The sequence below is a fragment of the Ambystoma mexicanum genome, chromosome 6q (assembly GCF_040938575.1).
Source record: "Ambystoma mexicanum isolate Mex_15411 chromosome 6q, UKY_AmexF1_1, whole genome shotgun sequence".
In the NCBI taxonomy this organism is placed as follows: Eukaryota; Metazoa; Chordata; class Amphibia; order Caudata; family Ambystomatidae; genus Ambystoma; species Ambystoma mexicanum.
Genome location: NC_090937.1, coordinates 975,039,409 through 975,056,814, shown reverse-complemented (window position 1 = coordinate 975,056,814; position 17,406 = coordinate 975,039,409). Strand labels below are relative to the sequence as shown.

The 17,406-nt window shown below is 47.3% G+C and overlaps 2 protein-coding genes across 3 annotated transcripts in view; one reads left to right on the top strand and one right to left on the bottom strand.

The window, feature by feature from the left end:
- Positions 1–1,616, bottom strand: part of TRAPPC11 (trafficking protein particle complex subunit 11) — a 1,974,021-nt gene extending 1,972,405 nt beyond the window's left edge. The window contains exon 1 of one of the 2 annotated variants that reach the window (XM_069631477.1): positions 1,469–1,616. The gene's annotated coding sequence lies outside the window, so the exon portion shown is untranslated. The remainder of the gene's footprint in view (positions 1–1,468) is intronic. The other variant, XM_069631476.1, reaches the window with a different exon arrangement.
- Positions 1,617–2,127: 511 nt separating this feature from the next.
- RWDD4 (RWD domain containing 4) overlaps positions 2,128–17,406 on the top strand; it is a 139,264-nt gene continuing 123,985 nt past the window's right edge. The window contains exon 1 of the mRNA XM_069630209.1: positions 2,128–2,265. Coding sequence (XP_069486310.1) covers positions 2,242–2,265 — 24 coding nt within the window. The 5' untranslated portion in view covers positions 2,128–2,241. The remainder of the gene's footprint in view (positions 2,266–17,406) is intronic.

Sequence of the window (17,406 nt, the reverse complement as noted above, 5' to 3'; positions counted from 1 at the left end):
AAACCAGCACAATACGAGCCTCTGGGTCTTGACATACATTTCAGATTTTCCACACTAAAGTTCTGGAAAGTCATAATTCTATTAAATACATGGAGGCGTAGTATTATCCCACCCTCACAATCGTCATTCAGCTAGAGAGGGCAAGCGTAAGCGGAGTCAAGCGATATCAACACAGAAGCGCAAGCAACGAGGCTGGCAAGAAGGGTGCGAAAGCGACTGAGCATGATTGCCCACCCAGCGTTTCAATGAGTGTCTGTATCATGTATTTCCCCTCCAGGTGCAGAGATTAAGCTGACAGGCTCCTGAAGATCCAGGCACGAGTCTGGCAGGTGCACAGGCCAAGGTTGTGGCTTATTGGGCACTAGCAGTTCAGATGGTTTTCCTGTTGTTCCCCATTGGACATTCAGTTAATTCAGAAGGTCTGCGAGAGCAGCGACAGAAAGAGGAGGAACATGGATAATCAGCAGGGTTTATGTTGGCAACCGTGTCCTGAGTGATTGATAAGTCATGTGGGAGACATGTCAGGAATAGTCAAGTTTCATCAACAAAGAGACTGTCTTTCTAGGAAGCGTAGTTATTTGGTTTTCAGTGATTGACACTTGTTTTGTGTTTCCCGCTCGAGTGGTAATTAAAGGGTTAAAGCATAATACTTCGACTCCGTCTCTTTGATAAAATGATTACTTTCATGAACGTTAATATGGAAAATCTGAATTATCTATGGAAGGTCTATCAAGAACCATTTAGGAAAATACAAATCTAGACCACAAATACTCAATTTATTTTAAAATTACAAAACGTTTATTAAAATAGCAATAATAAAAACCTTGACGTTAAGACACAGCAGCAACAGATATTTCCCAATGAAATCTCACTTGTACGATGAAACCAGCATGTCACACTCATATCTGGCCAAAACTAACATTTATCCTGACGTTACAATCCAAAACATCCCCTGTCAAATGCGTTTCAATATAAAGTTAATGATGAAGAAGCAATTCAAAATATGTAAGCTGAGAAGCGACATGTAACATATTAAGGTCAGAAATAAATAACCTATCACACTTTACAACAGTTGGCGGCAATAACCTGCTGAAAAACACTATACAAATGCCCTGTGAGGAAAACGCAAATTACACACACAGCGAGTACAATCTGCACACTTAAGATTAGAACAAAATCACTCGGGTTGATAACACACCACGAGAGTCCCCACGTGTGTTTATTCTAACACACCACGAGAGTCCCCACGTGTGTTAATTCTTAACAGGTTATGGGTCCGTTTTAGTCTTGCTTGCCATTGCCACTCTACAATACTCGGGGGAAACGGCTAACCCCAAATTCCTAAAACAAGGGCAGAGTTACTACTCATTGTCATTGGCAAGAGAGACATGCACTACTAGGGTTGATGCAACATTGCAGAAACCTTCACTCCCTCCAGGGCAGCACCAGGTAACCCGCACCCAAGTACCTGTCATCTGTAATACTGACAGGTGATACGCGCTCCAGATAGACACCAGTACAGTAGCCTTGTTACGGATGCTCAACTGGATACATCTATCTTTCCCACCCGGAAGAACAAGCCAATAACGTCTCCCGACAACGAATTTGGAATCAATAGGCGTGATTGGTCAGAAGATGACGCCTACTTTACAGCTGATACGCCTTTCCTGCCCCTCTAGCCAGTAACGTAGGATGAGCAAGAAAGCTTGGATGAGGTTTGGGTATAGAAGAATAAATACTTGTCACCTTAACTCACAGGCTTCGGTTGAATTTTGCACCTAAATCAAAATGAAAAAAGTCTTACAATGTTCTAGCGGGCTGTATAAGAACTGTATAAAAAAGATACATGATCACTCAATGTGATATAGTATAAGGATCTATTCAATAATCGCTTCTCTTTTCATCGATGGAAGTAAAGGTTAAGGTTTTAAGCTAGTGTCATGTGTTTTATTAAAGCGATACATGTTGTCTTGCCTTCAACGAGCGAGCGTATCCCAAAGCCGTAAAGGGTGACTTTTTGCGAGATCAAGGTCTTCCTTGCTAACGTCTTTCTTTTATTTCTACACAATGGTCGCTATTGTCCCTTTTTCGTTGCGTCGGATTTATTTTTAGCGTGGTGACGTCGGAGGGGACGTAGGAGTTGTGGGCGGTGTTGCCCGGGTGGTACGCGTGCAGCTGGAGAAGCAGGACTGACGGATAGGTGCTGCTGGGTTCTCAGCAGCTGCCACTGCCGTGCTCACCATGACTGCTAACGAGGACCAGGAGGTAAGGCTATCTCGTACCCAGTGTCGGGCATCAGACAGCGGACGGGCGCCTAATAACTAAGCATGACATTCAAGGACTGATTTCAGGCCAATAGGAGAGATGTCGAACTGCTCTAGTGGGGGGACAGGAATGGTTGTAATTCTGTCTTTTTCATGTTTGTGTTACTGATTGCAAAGAAACATTTTTAGATGCCGTATTCCGAATCTACGTGGACACCTTGAGATCCATGCAGATTATATAATGGCACCCTGAGCCTCCTGAGGTGACCGTACTCGTAGTTTAGAAAGCATCTACTTGTCTATGATATGACGCTCACCCCCCCTGCCCATCTTTCCTTTCATAGGTTCTTTTTTTTCCTCATGTTTGTCTCAATCTGTAGTGGTATTGTATATAAAGTGCCAATAAACAGGCAAGTGCTCATTGGGTGTGGGGCGGGTGGGGGGGGGGGGATAGTGCATCAAGACCCAGAGGCAACTGAGCGATGTTCTTTACATATAATAAGGTTATACAGTTATAAGTAAGTGTGTAAAATACATTTAACAGTTTGAGATCCAGCAAATAGGCCTGACGGCCATTCTGAAGTTTTACCAGTGCAATTAAGGGGTGAAGACAAGGGAGAACAGACAGATGATCTTCAGGCACAGAGCATATGGATCGTGCACAGATGCTCACAGGGAGGGGGAAGTCCAAGTGCACCCGGTTGGTGGAGACTGGGGTAAGTGCAGAGTGTGCCACTCTCATGGGTTGTTTCCCAAGTGCAGTGGGTCGAGTCTAGGGCCTTGCGGCAAGTGTGAAAAACACTGGTGGGGGACGAAGGGACATGTGAGACTCTGAGGTACACCGGGTGGCCAGTCAGCAAACTGTAAGTCAAGATGAGGGAGAGAGGGAAAGAGCAGAGAACTAAATTAGCAGGGTATAGGGAGTGAGAAGGAAGAGGAGAAGAGGAAGGTCTTGAGGAGTTTCTGGAATTAAGATCAGGCTCAAGACAGAGTGCGGCAGGGAGGCTATACCAGAGGGAGGCGCCTGCTGAGGATAACTATCTCCCTCCAAAACTCTTCTGGGAGAACTGGCTCACTTGCAGAAGGTTGGAGGTAGATGAGTGGAGGACTCGTGAGGGACAGTGTTTAGGTAGGCAGCGTTGCAGGTAGGTAGGTAGGTCCCAGTCCCCAGAAAGCCTTGTGAACAATGCAGCGGGTCTTGACCTTGATCCTTGGAGCCAGTGAAGGGAGAGATGCAGTGCCTGGGCTTGAGGCTAAGGATCAGTCTTGCGGTTCTGTTCTGTATGAGTTGCAGAGGAAGGGAGGTCGAGGTCAATAGTCCAGCCCAGAGAGAACCAGTGCTGTGGAGCAGTGAGCCACCGGGGGAAAGTGAGAAAAGGTAGAGTACCTCTGAGAAGGTGTAGCTGATAGTTATGTCTGAAATGTGAGAGGAGAAGGAGAGAAAAAAGTCTAAAATTACCCCAAGGTTTCTTGCCTCGCAGGTGGGTGCGGGCACAGGGCCAGTGGAGGCCGGCCAGAGTGAAAATGGGAAAGCGAGAGCAGGGGCCCCAATGCGAACGATCTCAGTTTTATTGGCGTTGAGGCAGAGGTTGTTAGCAGCCCCCCGTGACTGAATAGCTGACACAGTCAAATCTCAGTGAGGATGAGGCGGCTGAAGGTAGCCTGAGAGATAGTTGCGTGTCATCCACATAACACTTGAAGGTGGCAATTACACGTGCCGGGGCAACCATATAGATTTTGAAGAACCAGGGGCATAGGTTATAACCCTGGGAACACCACATGTTGAGAGAGCTGTAGTCGAGAGGAAGGCTCCAAGTTGCACCTGGGATGGGCGGTCAGAGAGAAAGGAGGCTAACCATGCCAGAGCCTGGCCTGTGATTTCCTGGGTGTCACAGAGACGTGCGATCAGGATGTTGTGGTTTAACCATGTTAAAGGCAGAGGAGAGGTGAAGGAGAATGAGGACAGAGGGAGCGTTGGTGTCAAGATTTGAGAGCAGGTCTTCACAGGAGTTCAGAAGATCAGTTTCAATGCCTCTGGATGCTCTAAAGCAGATGGTCATGGAAGCAACCAATAAGTTCAGTGTGGAGGGTCAGCTAAGAGATAGCCAACTTCTCCAGGAGTTTGCCCAGGAAAGGAGTGGGGGAGATAGGGCGGTAATTTGCCAGAATGGAGGGGTTGGCAGAGAGTTTTTTTGAGCAGAGGGTGCACAAGGGAGTGCTTAATTGCAGAGATCAGCCAAGGCTGGGGAGAGGGAGTCAAACTTGTCTTTGATGGTTTTAGAGGGGCAGGGGACCACCTGTTTGGATGAAGCCTTTATAGATCGGACTTGTCTGGTGACCTCATAAGGTGTGATGGGAGAGAGAAGACTGGTATGTAGTGGGGAGGGCACCCAATGGAGGCTCCAGTGGTGGTGTATGCTGTGGTGTGGAAAGAATCTTAAGGGTTTTTGTGATGAAGTGTGCAGCCAGGGCCGAGCAAAGGTCCTGGGTGGGTGTGCGAGGAAGAGCCTGCTGCAGGATTGACTAGGTCCTTGCAGACTTTGAAAGGTTTGGCCATGTTGTTTGATTCTGCGGAGATGCAGGTTTGAATTCTTGCAGCGGATGCAGAGTCGATATTACCTTTGAAGGAGGCGGCAGTTCAGTTTGTCAGATGGATCATCCAATGCATTCCATTTCCGCTCAGCTGCCCTACACTTGCGTTTATGGGCAGCCAGGTTGGAGTCGTACGAAGAGTTGCACTTTTTGGTAGACTTCAGTCGGACCCTCGTAACGTAGGCAAGAGTGTTATAGATTGAGGTTAGTGAGGGCTGTGTTGGGATGGGAGTCAGCCCAAAGAATGGGTGCAGGAGAGTAGGTGGAGGCAAAGGCAGCCACTGTCGCTTTATTCATGGGTCTGGTGACTTTGAAACCGAGTGGCTGTGCCGGGTGTGTTGCTGCATGAGGAGAGCCTCAGGTGTGTTGAGAGAAGAGTGGTCAGTCTAAGAGAGGGAGGTAGTGAGAGGGATGTCAGTCGAGATGAGTGCATCTAAGAGGGTAGGATGGAGAGGGACGGGAGAGAAACGGAAAGGGACTGAGGATTGGGATGATGGACACAGGTATTATCCATTCTGGGAAGATAAGCGCCACTCACCCCACTTGTCTTTTTTTGGCCTAGGCACATAGGATCGTGTAGCCTTCAGGGGGGGAGTGTGTCAAAGCTTGTGATGGAGCTATCATTATGTTTTCCCTTGTTCCCTCCTTTGCCTTGAAGCGCTTTGAAACACATTGTGTATAGGCGCTATATAAATAAACTATCATATCATATCAGACCTTATGACTGCTATGGTTAGGCAGCTGTCTGAGGAAAGGAAGGGTCTTGAGCCATTTAAGAGTTTTGTGGTGTAGGCTGCTGAGGATGCAATGGCATTCACCTGGCGGGATGGGGAGAGAGTAGCGTCAAGGTAGACACCAAGCGTCTTTACCATGGAGGATACAGCGACCTGGTTGTCTTCTATTCTGAAGGCATTATATTGTTCAGATTATTATTATTATTATTTTTTTTTTTTAGTACTGCCGGTGGACCTACTAGGAGGATCTGTCTTATCCCCATTCAGGCAAAGACGGTTCTCTGCCATCCCGGCCTGAATATTATAGTAGGCAGCGTTTAGGATATTGGAGCCTTCATCGTAGTTGCCAGAAGAGTGGTGGAAGGATTTGGGTGTCCCTCCATTTCTCTGGGTACCAACTGGACCCCATTGTCGTGACAATCTATCTTGGTAATGCTTCCCTTTTGAAACATTGTGGTGAGTACCTCAGTGACTGTTGCTCTGGTGATATTCGCCACAAATTCTTCTTCCACCCAGTTGGACAGGTAATCAACTATCACTATCCCATATCTGTGCTGGGGCTCCATTGCTTCTAACTGGCCTATGAAGTCCCAACCCTAGTTTGTGCCACACCCCATTGGATATTTCTGTCAATCATCGTGCCGTCATACCTTCAGGCGCTTGTTGCTATTTAGGCATTCATGGCACCTTTCCATCATACGGATGTCGTGATCCATGCCCGGCCACCAAAGCGTCCCTGATGCAGCGCCCCATCATGCTGCCCCCATGGTGTCCCGAATGAGCCCTACATAGGATTATTTTCCTCATTCCCGTTGGTGGTATGACTTGGTCCCCCCTCCGTAGTAAGCAGTCTGCTTTGTAGATTTTTATCCACCACCTTACAGAATGGTCTCTGTCCCTCTGGGACACTTCTCTCTTCGGACTGCCCATCCTGACCCAATCATTTTTTGCATAGTAGGATATTTGTCCGTCTTTTCAGTTATGCGTACTAATCTGGGAGTGCAAGTTTTCGTACCCCATGGGCTCAGCATGTGTATGAGTGGTTTGTGGTGTGCGGAGTGTGAATCTGGTGCCCCAAACATGTGTCCAACAGTACTCCACTGCCCAGGTGCATGGCAATATTTCTTTCTTGATTGTTGAGTAGTTATTTCCGCTTCTGACAATGCTTTGGATGCAAAGGCTACCACATGTTCGAATCGCCCTGCTTTTGGTGGAGTGTGGCACCCAGCCCATGCACACTGTTGTCTGTTGTGAAATCCTCTCACTCACTTCTCCAAATGCACTTTCCTGCGTCTGGTGTCACACATCCCGCTATTACTTCTGAGAACCTAAGCACACATTTGGTGGTATTCTGCTAGGCCCAGGAAGAACTTCAGTTCCTCCTTGTTGGTTGGTGCCGAAGCCTTCACTATGACCTGCAGCAAGTTGTTCTTTGGACTGATTCCCTATTTGGATATGATGTTCTCTCCTTGCTTGGCTTTGATAAAACAACGTCTTGTACTGCAACCATAACCCTGCATCTTGCAGCTTCTGAAAAACTTTCTTGAGAACACTGTCATGTGTATTCATATCTATTGCATATATTAGAATGTCATCTTGGAAATGGGATACGTTTCCTATGTTCTTCAATAAAGAGTCCATCATGCCCTGGAATGCTGATGCGTCAGAGGAGGCATTCTGTTGTACTGGAATGTGCCAAATGGGGTGATGAACACCATCACCAGCTTTGACTCTTTATGGAGCCTAATCTGATGGCCTGCATCACGCATGTCCAATTTTGAAAAGACCTTTGCTTCCTTCCTCAATCTGAGTTCGTTGATGCTGGGGAGCTTTTCTTCTTTATGAGCACTACTGGACTCAACCATTTTCTATGGTGCCTTCTTTGACCATTTTCTCCAACCTCTTGCAGCGCTTGACGCGCTGTGGCTGGCACTGGCCTAACCTTATGTCTGACTTGGATGGCATTCTGACAGAATGATTGTGTGCACAACGTTCATGATTCTGACTAGCCCATTGGAAAATAACCTTGCAAAGTAATCTCTTGACACTGACGCTGCTCCGAGTGTCACTGATGAAACTTGATCTTCTGTCCTTGAGTCGAGCTTTTTCTAGTTTTGCCTGGTCATTCCACCATAGCACTGTATGACCTTCTTCAGTGAAGTACACTTTCATGTATGCCTTCCTCCCATTGAATTCCACTGTGCTGTTATGTATCCTAACTGACTGACGGTTGCGCCGCCGAAGACCGTGGGTCTGTGTTCAGTGTTCAACACTTTGACCTCATTGTGATCCACCATTTCGTTGTATGTGCGGCTCGGCAGGATCTTTCTGAGCCAAAGTTGGCCATGACTCTAGTTTCCTTTCCGTCAACTCGGATCAGTGTGGGTTCTTCCCCCTTACTCCTTGCGCCACCGTTAATCTCCACCAATGTGACTTTCTTGCCTCTCTTCTGTGCATCCTCTTCTCAAGAAACCCACAGCTGACACTACCTAACAGGCTAATTATCGCCCAATTTCCATTACTACCTTTCTGGCCAAACTCCTGGAAAAAGTGGCCATCCCTCAGCTTAACCTTCATTCTGACTCTGGTGGTCATGGGGACAGCCAACAATCTGGCTTCAGAGCTTCCAGAAGCACCGAACTGCTCTCCTAAAAATCTGTGAGGATCTGCTCTCCGACCTTGACGCTAACATTCTCTGCCTCTCTCTGTCTGTCTGCCTCTCTCTCTTTCACACGGTCAACCATACCATCCTGCTCAACCGTCTCTGTGATAACCTTGGTATCACTGATCGGGCTCTGGCCTGGCTGACCTCTTTCCTCTCTGACCGACCCTCCCAGGTCAAACTTGGGTCATTCCTATCATCTATCCCCCTCTCTACGTGTGCTGTTCCCCAGTGATCTAACCACTCACCCTGGCTTTTCAACCTATACTTTGCAAATCTCTCCCACTGCATTGCCATTTTCTGTTATAATTTCCAGTGTTATCTTCAGGCTACCCTCGACCACCTCCTCTCCTTCTTTCATCTCTGATTGCCTTACTGGCGTTTAAGATTGATGTTCCGCTAACGATCTGTCTGAACGCCAGCAAGACTGAAATCTCATTATATTGCATGTCATGTTTTCTGTGTTGTTGACAGTCGCAAAAATGCTGCCGTCTCTCATCCCCCTGACATAATCATCCACTGCTTCAGTGCCCCCCTGCTTCCTGGCAAAGAACTGATCCTATGCAAAATTGTATTTTCTTAATTGGAAAATCTCTTTAGAATACGCCTGATTGCCTCCTTGAACACATCCACGGTGTTGTCCTCAACTAGCTCAGGATTGAGGCCTGCAAATATTTCTGTGCCCATCCACACCCATGTCATTCAGCATGGCTCTCTTCTGGCAGGGGAATAGTTTGTATCCCTGACCGCATCCAGGCAAGTGGTGAATGGGTGCTCCCATTGAGACCACTGAATGGCAGGCCTACCTGGCGTCTGAAGAAAACCAGGTGGTGGGATAGCGCCTTGCATCTTGACACTTGGTAATCTTCTGAATCTTCGCTGCCAATTGTGTAGTAAACGGACATGCAGCACACACAGTATTGTGAAGGCACCGGGGGTTATTGTGCTGCCACAACTGTACAGCGAGCAGTTAATGCACTGATGTTGTAATTCACATGCCTCTCTTAAATGAGTCTTTGAGTTCTAGATAAGTCCTGCACACATGGCATGCACTAGCCTGAGAAAACAGAAGCTTTCTTGGGCAAATGCATGACCATGAAGGTGAATTCCTGACCTGAGAAGGCAGGGAGAAAGCCAAGGAACAAGTGCACACTCTTATGGCCCGGCCATCTGGGGACACCAGCCAAGCGTGGTAAATCCATACAAGTTAACAAACAATTTAGCAAAAAGCTCACTGCTGCCAACAGCCTGCCTTTAGACACATTTAAAGGTAGCCAAAAATCCCTGTAGGTGTAATTCAAGGGTGATTTAAAAAAAAAAAAAAAAAAATCTCCATTGCATTTCATTGAAAGCTGCTTTGTGCAATATGAAAGTAACCCAAAACAGAAACAGTCTCAAGACAATAGGGAACCTAGTTTCCCAGTGTTTCCCCATAACAAAAAGAGCAAAAGGCAGTGAAGGCTTCACTTCTCTGCAGAAAGTCACAACAAAGGTGTGAAGCAAAGGTAAAACGTTTGGGGATTCATAGAATATGGAGGAAAAGTTGCCCAAAAAGAGGGCTGATAAAAGATCTCTGGGCAGGCTGAAGCCATGGAGACTTTGCTGTCCCTCAACCATGCCTTTTTAAAGAATGTGCATTCAAGTTATGTTGACTTGCATGCTAAATCTTGTAGACTTCTTTCTTTCTGGTTTTGGCTACTCGCCTCCCACCCACCCCATTTTTGTTCCCTTCTCTTCTACCCTCCCTCCTCCCTGGATATGGAATTTGGACGCCAGTGTAACGAGCGTTGCAGCACAAAGCATCGAGTAAAGTGCAGTTGAAGTAGATAAATGTAGGTGAACACTTCAAACAGTAAGAAAAGCCATCCTTAATTTGCTACGTTTGGTGACAATTTGGCTTTATTTTATTGTGAATTGAAAACTCTGGTTTCTGCTTTATGGTGGCTCCTGTGGAGACCACCTAGGTGAGAGACTACAATTTGCAAATTTGGTCAGTTTGTGGCTTTGGCTACAATAAAGTAAATCATTATACTTCTGCAATACTTTATTTCTCCATCCTTTCCACACCTCAAACAAAGTTACATCTGTTATGCTCACAAAATAACAGAGTACGTTGTATTTTAATAAACTCTGATTCATGTACGCGAAAGGCTTGGATGTTCCAACCTACACACTCCTGCACTTTGTTGCAGGGATCTACGAGTTTGTTTAATCTTGAGTTCATTCACATGTTTTTGTGCCGAGAGAAACCCAAAGCAAGGCCTAATCCAGGCACAGAACACCCTGAGTACTTTTTTGAATTGTAAAGCTTTCATGAAACATTAGTTATGCAAGATCTTGTTTTTGTGAAAACAGATTTTTGTCCTCACCCTTCTTCGGCCGCTAGTTTACAAGTTGACCAAATGTGAGTGAATGTTGTATTCTTTCTGCATTTGAGATTCCAACCCTCTAATGTGTCGGCCCATGCACTTGAAAGCTTCAAGGAGACATGTTGTGTAGAATGGGAAGTCCCATTCTGTGTTCTGGAGAGAGAGTGGCAGTTGGATCTGGAGAGAGAGTGGCAGTTGGAGGGGAGTCAGGATGGCGAGGTGGGGGCTCTTTCTCTGTGCATGCTGTAATGTGACTAGAGATAAATAAAGCAGCCGATACATTTGCAACTGGTCAACCGAAGGACTGGCTATATGTGCCCCCTCATGCGCTGCACCAACGGATCTTAATTTGGTTGTCATGATGCCCCTCCAGCTGTACACAGAGGTGTTGAGACCACTGTAATCTCTCGTACCTTTGGTGGCGCACACAATCATACATTCCTACCGAGTATGTTCCCAGTCCAAAAACCCTCGACAAAGAGCTTTTGGTTTGTTGCACCCCATTGAGATACCACCTAGACCTTGGCATACCATTGCCGTTGACTTCATTGTGGATCTCCCCAAGTCGGATGAAAACACCTGCTTGATGATGATGATGGTTGATTGCTTCTTGAAACTGGCTCACTTTACACCCACGACCGGCCTACCTACTGCTACACTAATGTCCAGTATGGTTCTCCATGAGATCCACCGTTTACTGTCCAAAATCATCTCTGACCGTGGTTCTCAATTAATTGCTCATTTCTGGATGCGGCTGTGTGAACACTTGAAGATACAAAGAAAACTCTGCTCCGGGTGCCATCCTCAAACCAACAGCCAGACCAAAGGACTAATCACTCCTGAACAATACTGCTGTTATGCTACTGCTACACAGGATTACTGGTCTTCTTGTTTCATATGGCTGAATTCGCCTATAACGACGCTTGACATTCCTCCATCCGAAGACCTCGCTTTCGTCTTTCTTGTGACCTATGGTCTGCTTCCCAGAATGTGTCCCATGGATCATGTAATGGACAGTCCTGTACCTTTGGCTAATGCCATGGTACGTCACGTTCAGCAAATGCACCTGCTTACGGATTCCATTCTTCGGGACACCAAGGACCGTTCCAAACAGCAGGCCGACTGGCATCGCCGTCGGGAACCCTCATACAGGATGGTGAACAGGTATGGTTATCATCAAAAAATCTCCCTTTTGCGTAACCTACCTGTTAAACGGAGTCTTTTTCCGGTTTTGAAGATCTCAACTCTTACTGCCCACTACATGGCGGATACACCCTGTGTTCCATGTCTCATCCTTTTATACTGGATTCCTATGGCCGCCTGCTAGCCAGCTTCCGTTGACTTAGTCGGATGTCCGGAGTACGTGGTCCGTTCCATTTGTGGCTCTCGTTTTCATTGGGGGCGTCTATACTACCTGATTGACTAGGCTACGCACCTGCAGATCCGGCTTCTCATGTACTTGCTCCTCGTCTGGTACATCTCTTTCCATCTCCGGTACCCCTGGAAGCCTGCTGTCCGGTTTTCCCCCCCCCCAGAGGGGGGGGGAGCAGAGTGTTACACGCTGCCATGCTCGTGCCACCTGCACCACTTACCAGTGGGGAGTGTCCTGAGGATGCTGATGTCGCCCAGGTTACTTCTGGGATCAAGCTATGGTCCGACATCAGTGGTTTCCCTCACTGACCCCAGCGGAACACCTTGCTCGGGTTATATAAGGCTCTCAACACGCTTGCTCACTCATCTTATCGCTCCCACGGTCAAGTCCTTGTTGCCCTCTCCGTGGTCCCTGCCAGCCATTGTAGCCCTCTTGCCTTGTACACTTCCTTGTTCTTGCCTTGTCATGTTCTTCCTCTTTCTGCCTGGCCCCGTTTCTGCCTCCCTCATTTCTCGTTTCTTTCCTTCCCTTTTTTTACCTTGTGGCTTCTCTGACATACTTAAGACCATCAACTGCCTCCTGGGTCATTGGTGCCCTAGTGGTTCCACTGCCTTACACAACGTTAAACAGCCGGGAGCCGAATCCAGCCCGTGTTGTGGGGGAACTGGGCCCAACCTTGCCCAAGTCCACTAAACGCTTGGGACAGAAGAGTGCTGGGTCTCATGCCTGCAGTGACCCCGGAGCATCCTTGATGACTTGCAAACTGGTACCTTCCAGAAGAAGAGGAAGCCCATCACAGCCAGGAACCGGTAAAATGCGCCCCAGCGATCAAGCCCTTGACACTTTTAGACCCCTGTTGTGTAAATCAATTGCAGCTTGATTTACACTCTAGTACACATGCAGGTTTCGATATGTCAAAGTTAAATTAGGATGGTTTGAACACAATCCTAGCTTAGGGATGGTGCAAATAAATCGGAAGTCATTTGTGGACAAGCATTTAAGTAGAGAAAAAAAAATCTTACTTATTACAAATATCTGGTTAGCAATCATTGTGTGGTGGCCAGTGTTGGGATGGAAATGAGCCTATCCCACCCCCAAAGGCGTTTCAAGTGAGGCGGACCCCATACGAGGTGATATAACCTACATGAGGGGGGAGGGAGAATAGCCCCCACCCACAGGACACATATAAAAGACCCGTAGCGCATAGAAGTAGGCAAATGGTGCTAGCCATGCTCCTGCTCCGCAACTCCATTTTGTATTGGGCTGAGACAAGACCTATGACGGTCTGCAATGCTTGTGTCCAGAGTTCACTCAAATATTCGTAGCCCGACATTGGTACACCAAGCCTGCTCCGAATGAGCCCTGTTACTCCTCTTCCTGCCCCCCCCCACCCCACCTTTAACATATCGATAAGTATCTGGCCCGCAGGCCCTAACCTCCATAAGGTGCCCACCACAGATCTAAAGCCTGCACAACTGTATCTCTCCAATAGCAACACATGTCGTTTTGTATCATGAGGCACCAGGGAAGGTAAATCATAGATCAAACCCCAGGGGGAGACCTTTGGTGTGGGAACTGCGGTATTAACGAAGACCTGAATGTGGGGGTCAGCATGACTGGATTTTATCCTCCCCTCGTCCTGGCACCCCTTTCTTGTGTTGCCTAGGGGGCCGTCTTAATGAATAGCCGGTTTCAGTTGTTTAGACTAGATTGTATCTTATGTATACCCTGGCCTTCAACGCGAAGATGAGCCCAGCTGATACACGTGGAGCCAGATCGACGAGGAAGAACCGCGCCTGGCATCCCCTATAGAACAGGACAATGTATTTGTCCACACCAACCAGCCATGTGGATTTCTACTGTATATAATGTCACTGATGATGCTTTGGGCCTTCTTAATGTGCTGCCCGTGTAATGTTTGGCAGAGCGCTCTCGGGCAGCAGAGTTCTTTGTTGACACTTGAGTAAAACCTTGTTATCCTTGCAAGACTTTCTCTTGGCTTTATTCCCTAGCATGTTGTATTTACTCTGTAGTGTGCGCACAAGGGTATATGCCTTCATTTGTTGACCCCCTGTGATGTGATTCCTTAGCCCCCGTACTTGCGTCGATATCCAGTGGCCTCTCTGGAAAGGCTGTGCCCACCTATAGCTGACCAGTCCCCCAAAAAACACTATACAGTGGCCTCTCTGGAAAGGCTGTGCCCACCTACAGCTGACCAGTCCCCCAAAAAACACATACGCAGAAGAAGTGGTCCTTGTGGTTGCCGGCTTTGCAAAAACCCTGCCTGTTTGTTGGAGCGGGGTACGGCCTCAAGGAGAGACCCAGAGGTGGTGTGGATTAACCGCAAACTGAGGCTTTCGGAAGAACATGGACACGTGAGTATAGACTGCGATGGATAACATCAGCGGTTTGGGAATGGAGCAGGCACACTCGGTGACTGGATGTGAATGAACAGACCGGAAATCCAGTGTGGAAATGTAATGGCTTTTTTTTTTTAATTGTTTTTATTGGAGTTTGTTGCACAGGTTACAGCATTTACGTCAGAAGATAACAAGCATAACAAAAAAACTGATATTGCTGTTGAACAAAGAGAAAACAGTTAAGATTCAATTTCACATTTCAACAATATTCTGATACTCTGTTCCATTCGTATTTAACTCCCCTATAGAATGTCAATGAACGTTGACAGCTCTCCCTCCCTCCACCCCACAAGACTGACTGTTGCTGTGGGTTGTGTTATCTAGCGTTTGATGGGTTGGTTGATGGGTTTGTTGAATTTTGGGGACCACCTTCTTTAGGAGGTTATCATGGTGTTCCACTTTCTGAGGTTGTGTGCACTGTTGGTGGGCGATCTCTCATGGGATTGATCTGTGGCACTGGTAATTCGCCAGATGTTAGTGTCATTCCCAGCATATACTTATTGAGAAACTCCAAACATAAGATGTCACATTGCGTGGATTTCCTATGTATTGATGCTGTGATTTTTTTCATTTGAAGTCAGTTCCCCCCCCCCCCCCCCCCCCATCGTGCACATATTAGGTTACACAGACCCATTCTTTTTCGGTCGGGACTACAGGGGATTTCCATTTCATGATCAATAGAGCCCTCTGCACTACCAGTTGCGCAGCTATATCTCTGACCCTTCTCCATTCATCCTCAATTTTTTTCAAATCCAAATAGGATTAGGTAGGGGTCTGCCGTTCGCTGGATCCCGTCTAGATCCCTAATCCATCCCAGCACTTCATTCCAATATACTCTGATCCGAGGACAGCCCCACCACACATGCCAGTAGTCTGCTGTGCACCCACAGCCCAGCCAACATATTGGACTAGATGACTGATACATTTTGGAGAGCCTGTGCAGGTCATATTGCCATCTGTTCAATAGTTTAATTGCGTGCAACTTATACTGGCATGAGATCGAAGCTTTGGGTGCTGCTCGACATATCTTATCCCATGTCTCCGGGTCAATATCTTCACCCATGTCCCTCTCCCATTTTAGCCTAAGTGATTCTGTTCAGCCTTTTCCAGCTTCTATTAGAGTTTTATATAAGGCTGATATCAGCCCTTACGTTTCCGTCCTGGAGCAGAGTATGGTTTCAAACGGGGTAAGTTCCCTTCTCAACTTGTCCTTCCATGCAGGTTTCGTCCGAACACCTTTGATCTGCAGGAAGTGGAATGCGGACAGTATGCCTATTCCAAGTTCTTCCTCCAGTTCAGGGAGTGCGATGAAGGAGTCATTTTTCAGGAATTGTCCCACCCTTTCCAGGCCTGCCTCATACTAGGCTTGAAACCTCTCTACATTAGGGATCTGGTCATTAATGCCCGGGGCCCAAAGATGACTTACTGGTGATGGCCATGTAGTGATTTTTTTTCCATATCCCTGCCTTCTCGCCATATATCCTATATGGTTGCAAACATTGGGTGTGCCTTAGATCTCTTCAATACTCTTCTTCTAGGGGACCACAGCCACTCAGAGATTGTTGCTGGGGACAGATGGTGATTGTCCATAGAGATCCACTGGGGTGTTTGTTACGAAGATGGACGATGGGATGAGGACTCGCAATTGAGCCGCTTCGTAGTATTTTTGGATGTCTGGGAGACCCACCCCGCCCTTGTCTTTTGGTAAAGTCAAGTTGGAGTATGCAATTCTAGGTTTTTTCCCTTGCCATAGGAATTTTAAAATCGCCTTCTTGACTTCTGCGAAGAAGTGGCGTGGCATCTGAATGGGGAGCATTTGAAAGGGGTATAGAAACCTCGGAAGACAGGTCATTTTTATCGCGTTTAGGTGCCCCAACCAGTATATGGTTAGTTTGTCCCATCGGGTGAGGCCTGCATGACATTTTTGGAGAAGCGGTGGGAAATGGCCTCGTATAAATCCTTTGCTTTTGTGACATGTATCCCTAAGTACTTCAATTTTTCGTGTTCTATCGTAAGGCCCAGGGATAGGTATCTCTCAGTGTTTGTTTCCATTGATCCCTGTAAGGGGAAGAGTATTCACTTGGATTTGTTAACCTTAAACCCGGATACATGGCCATATTTGTCCAGAAGGTACAGAGCCCTGGGAATGGATGCATTGGGGTTTGTCACATGGAGAAGTAAGTCATCGGCGTACAGCGCTACTTTAAATTCCTCGTCCCCCAGACGCATGCCTGCTACTTGAGTGTCCTGTCGCATTTTTTTGGGCCAAGGTTTCTACGGAGAGGGCAAAGAGAATAGCTGATAGGGGGCATCCCTGCCGGGTGCCGCGTTTCAACTCAAACCATCTCGAGTACTCCCCGTTGACAGATACTGAGGCTTTTGGTGCGGTGTAAACTGCTTTTATCCCCCTTCTAAATTTCGGTCCTATTCCCACGGCACGGAGGACTGCGGCAAGGAAACCCCATTCCACTCTATCGAAGGCTTTTTCAGCATCAATGGAGAGCAAGGCCGGATCGTCGCTCATGGTTTGGGAGGCTGCGACCAAATGGAGAGTCTTTCTGATGGTGTCTGCACCCTGTCGCCCAATTATGAACCCTACCTGGTCGGGATGGACAAGATGGGGCATGTGGACCTCCAATCTGGCCGATAGCACTCTTGTGTAAATGTTGGCGTCAAGATTGAGCAGAGATATGGGGTGGTATGATACGCAACATTTGGGGTCTCTGTCTTCATTGGGGAGGACTGATATGAGCGCTCGGACGAAGGAGTCTGGGGCAATTCCCGTGTGAAGGATTTAGTTGAATATAGTGGTTAGGAATGGGGTTAGGAGGGCGCCGAAGGTTTTATAGAAACCGGCAATGAATCCGTCCTCACCTGGGGATTTGACCAGTGTTAGTCGTTTGATCGCTTCGTGTATCTCATCTTCGGTTATGGGGGACTCAAGGTGGGTCGAGTCTGTATCAGCCACTTTTGGAAGAGCAGTGTCGATGAGT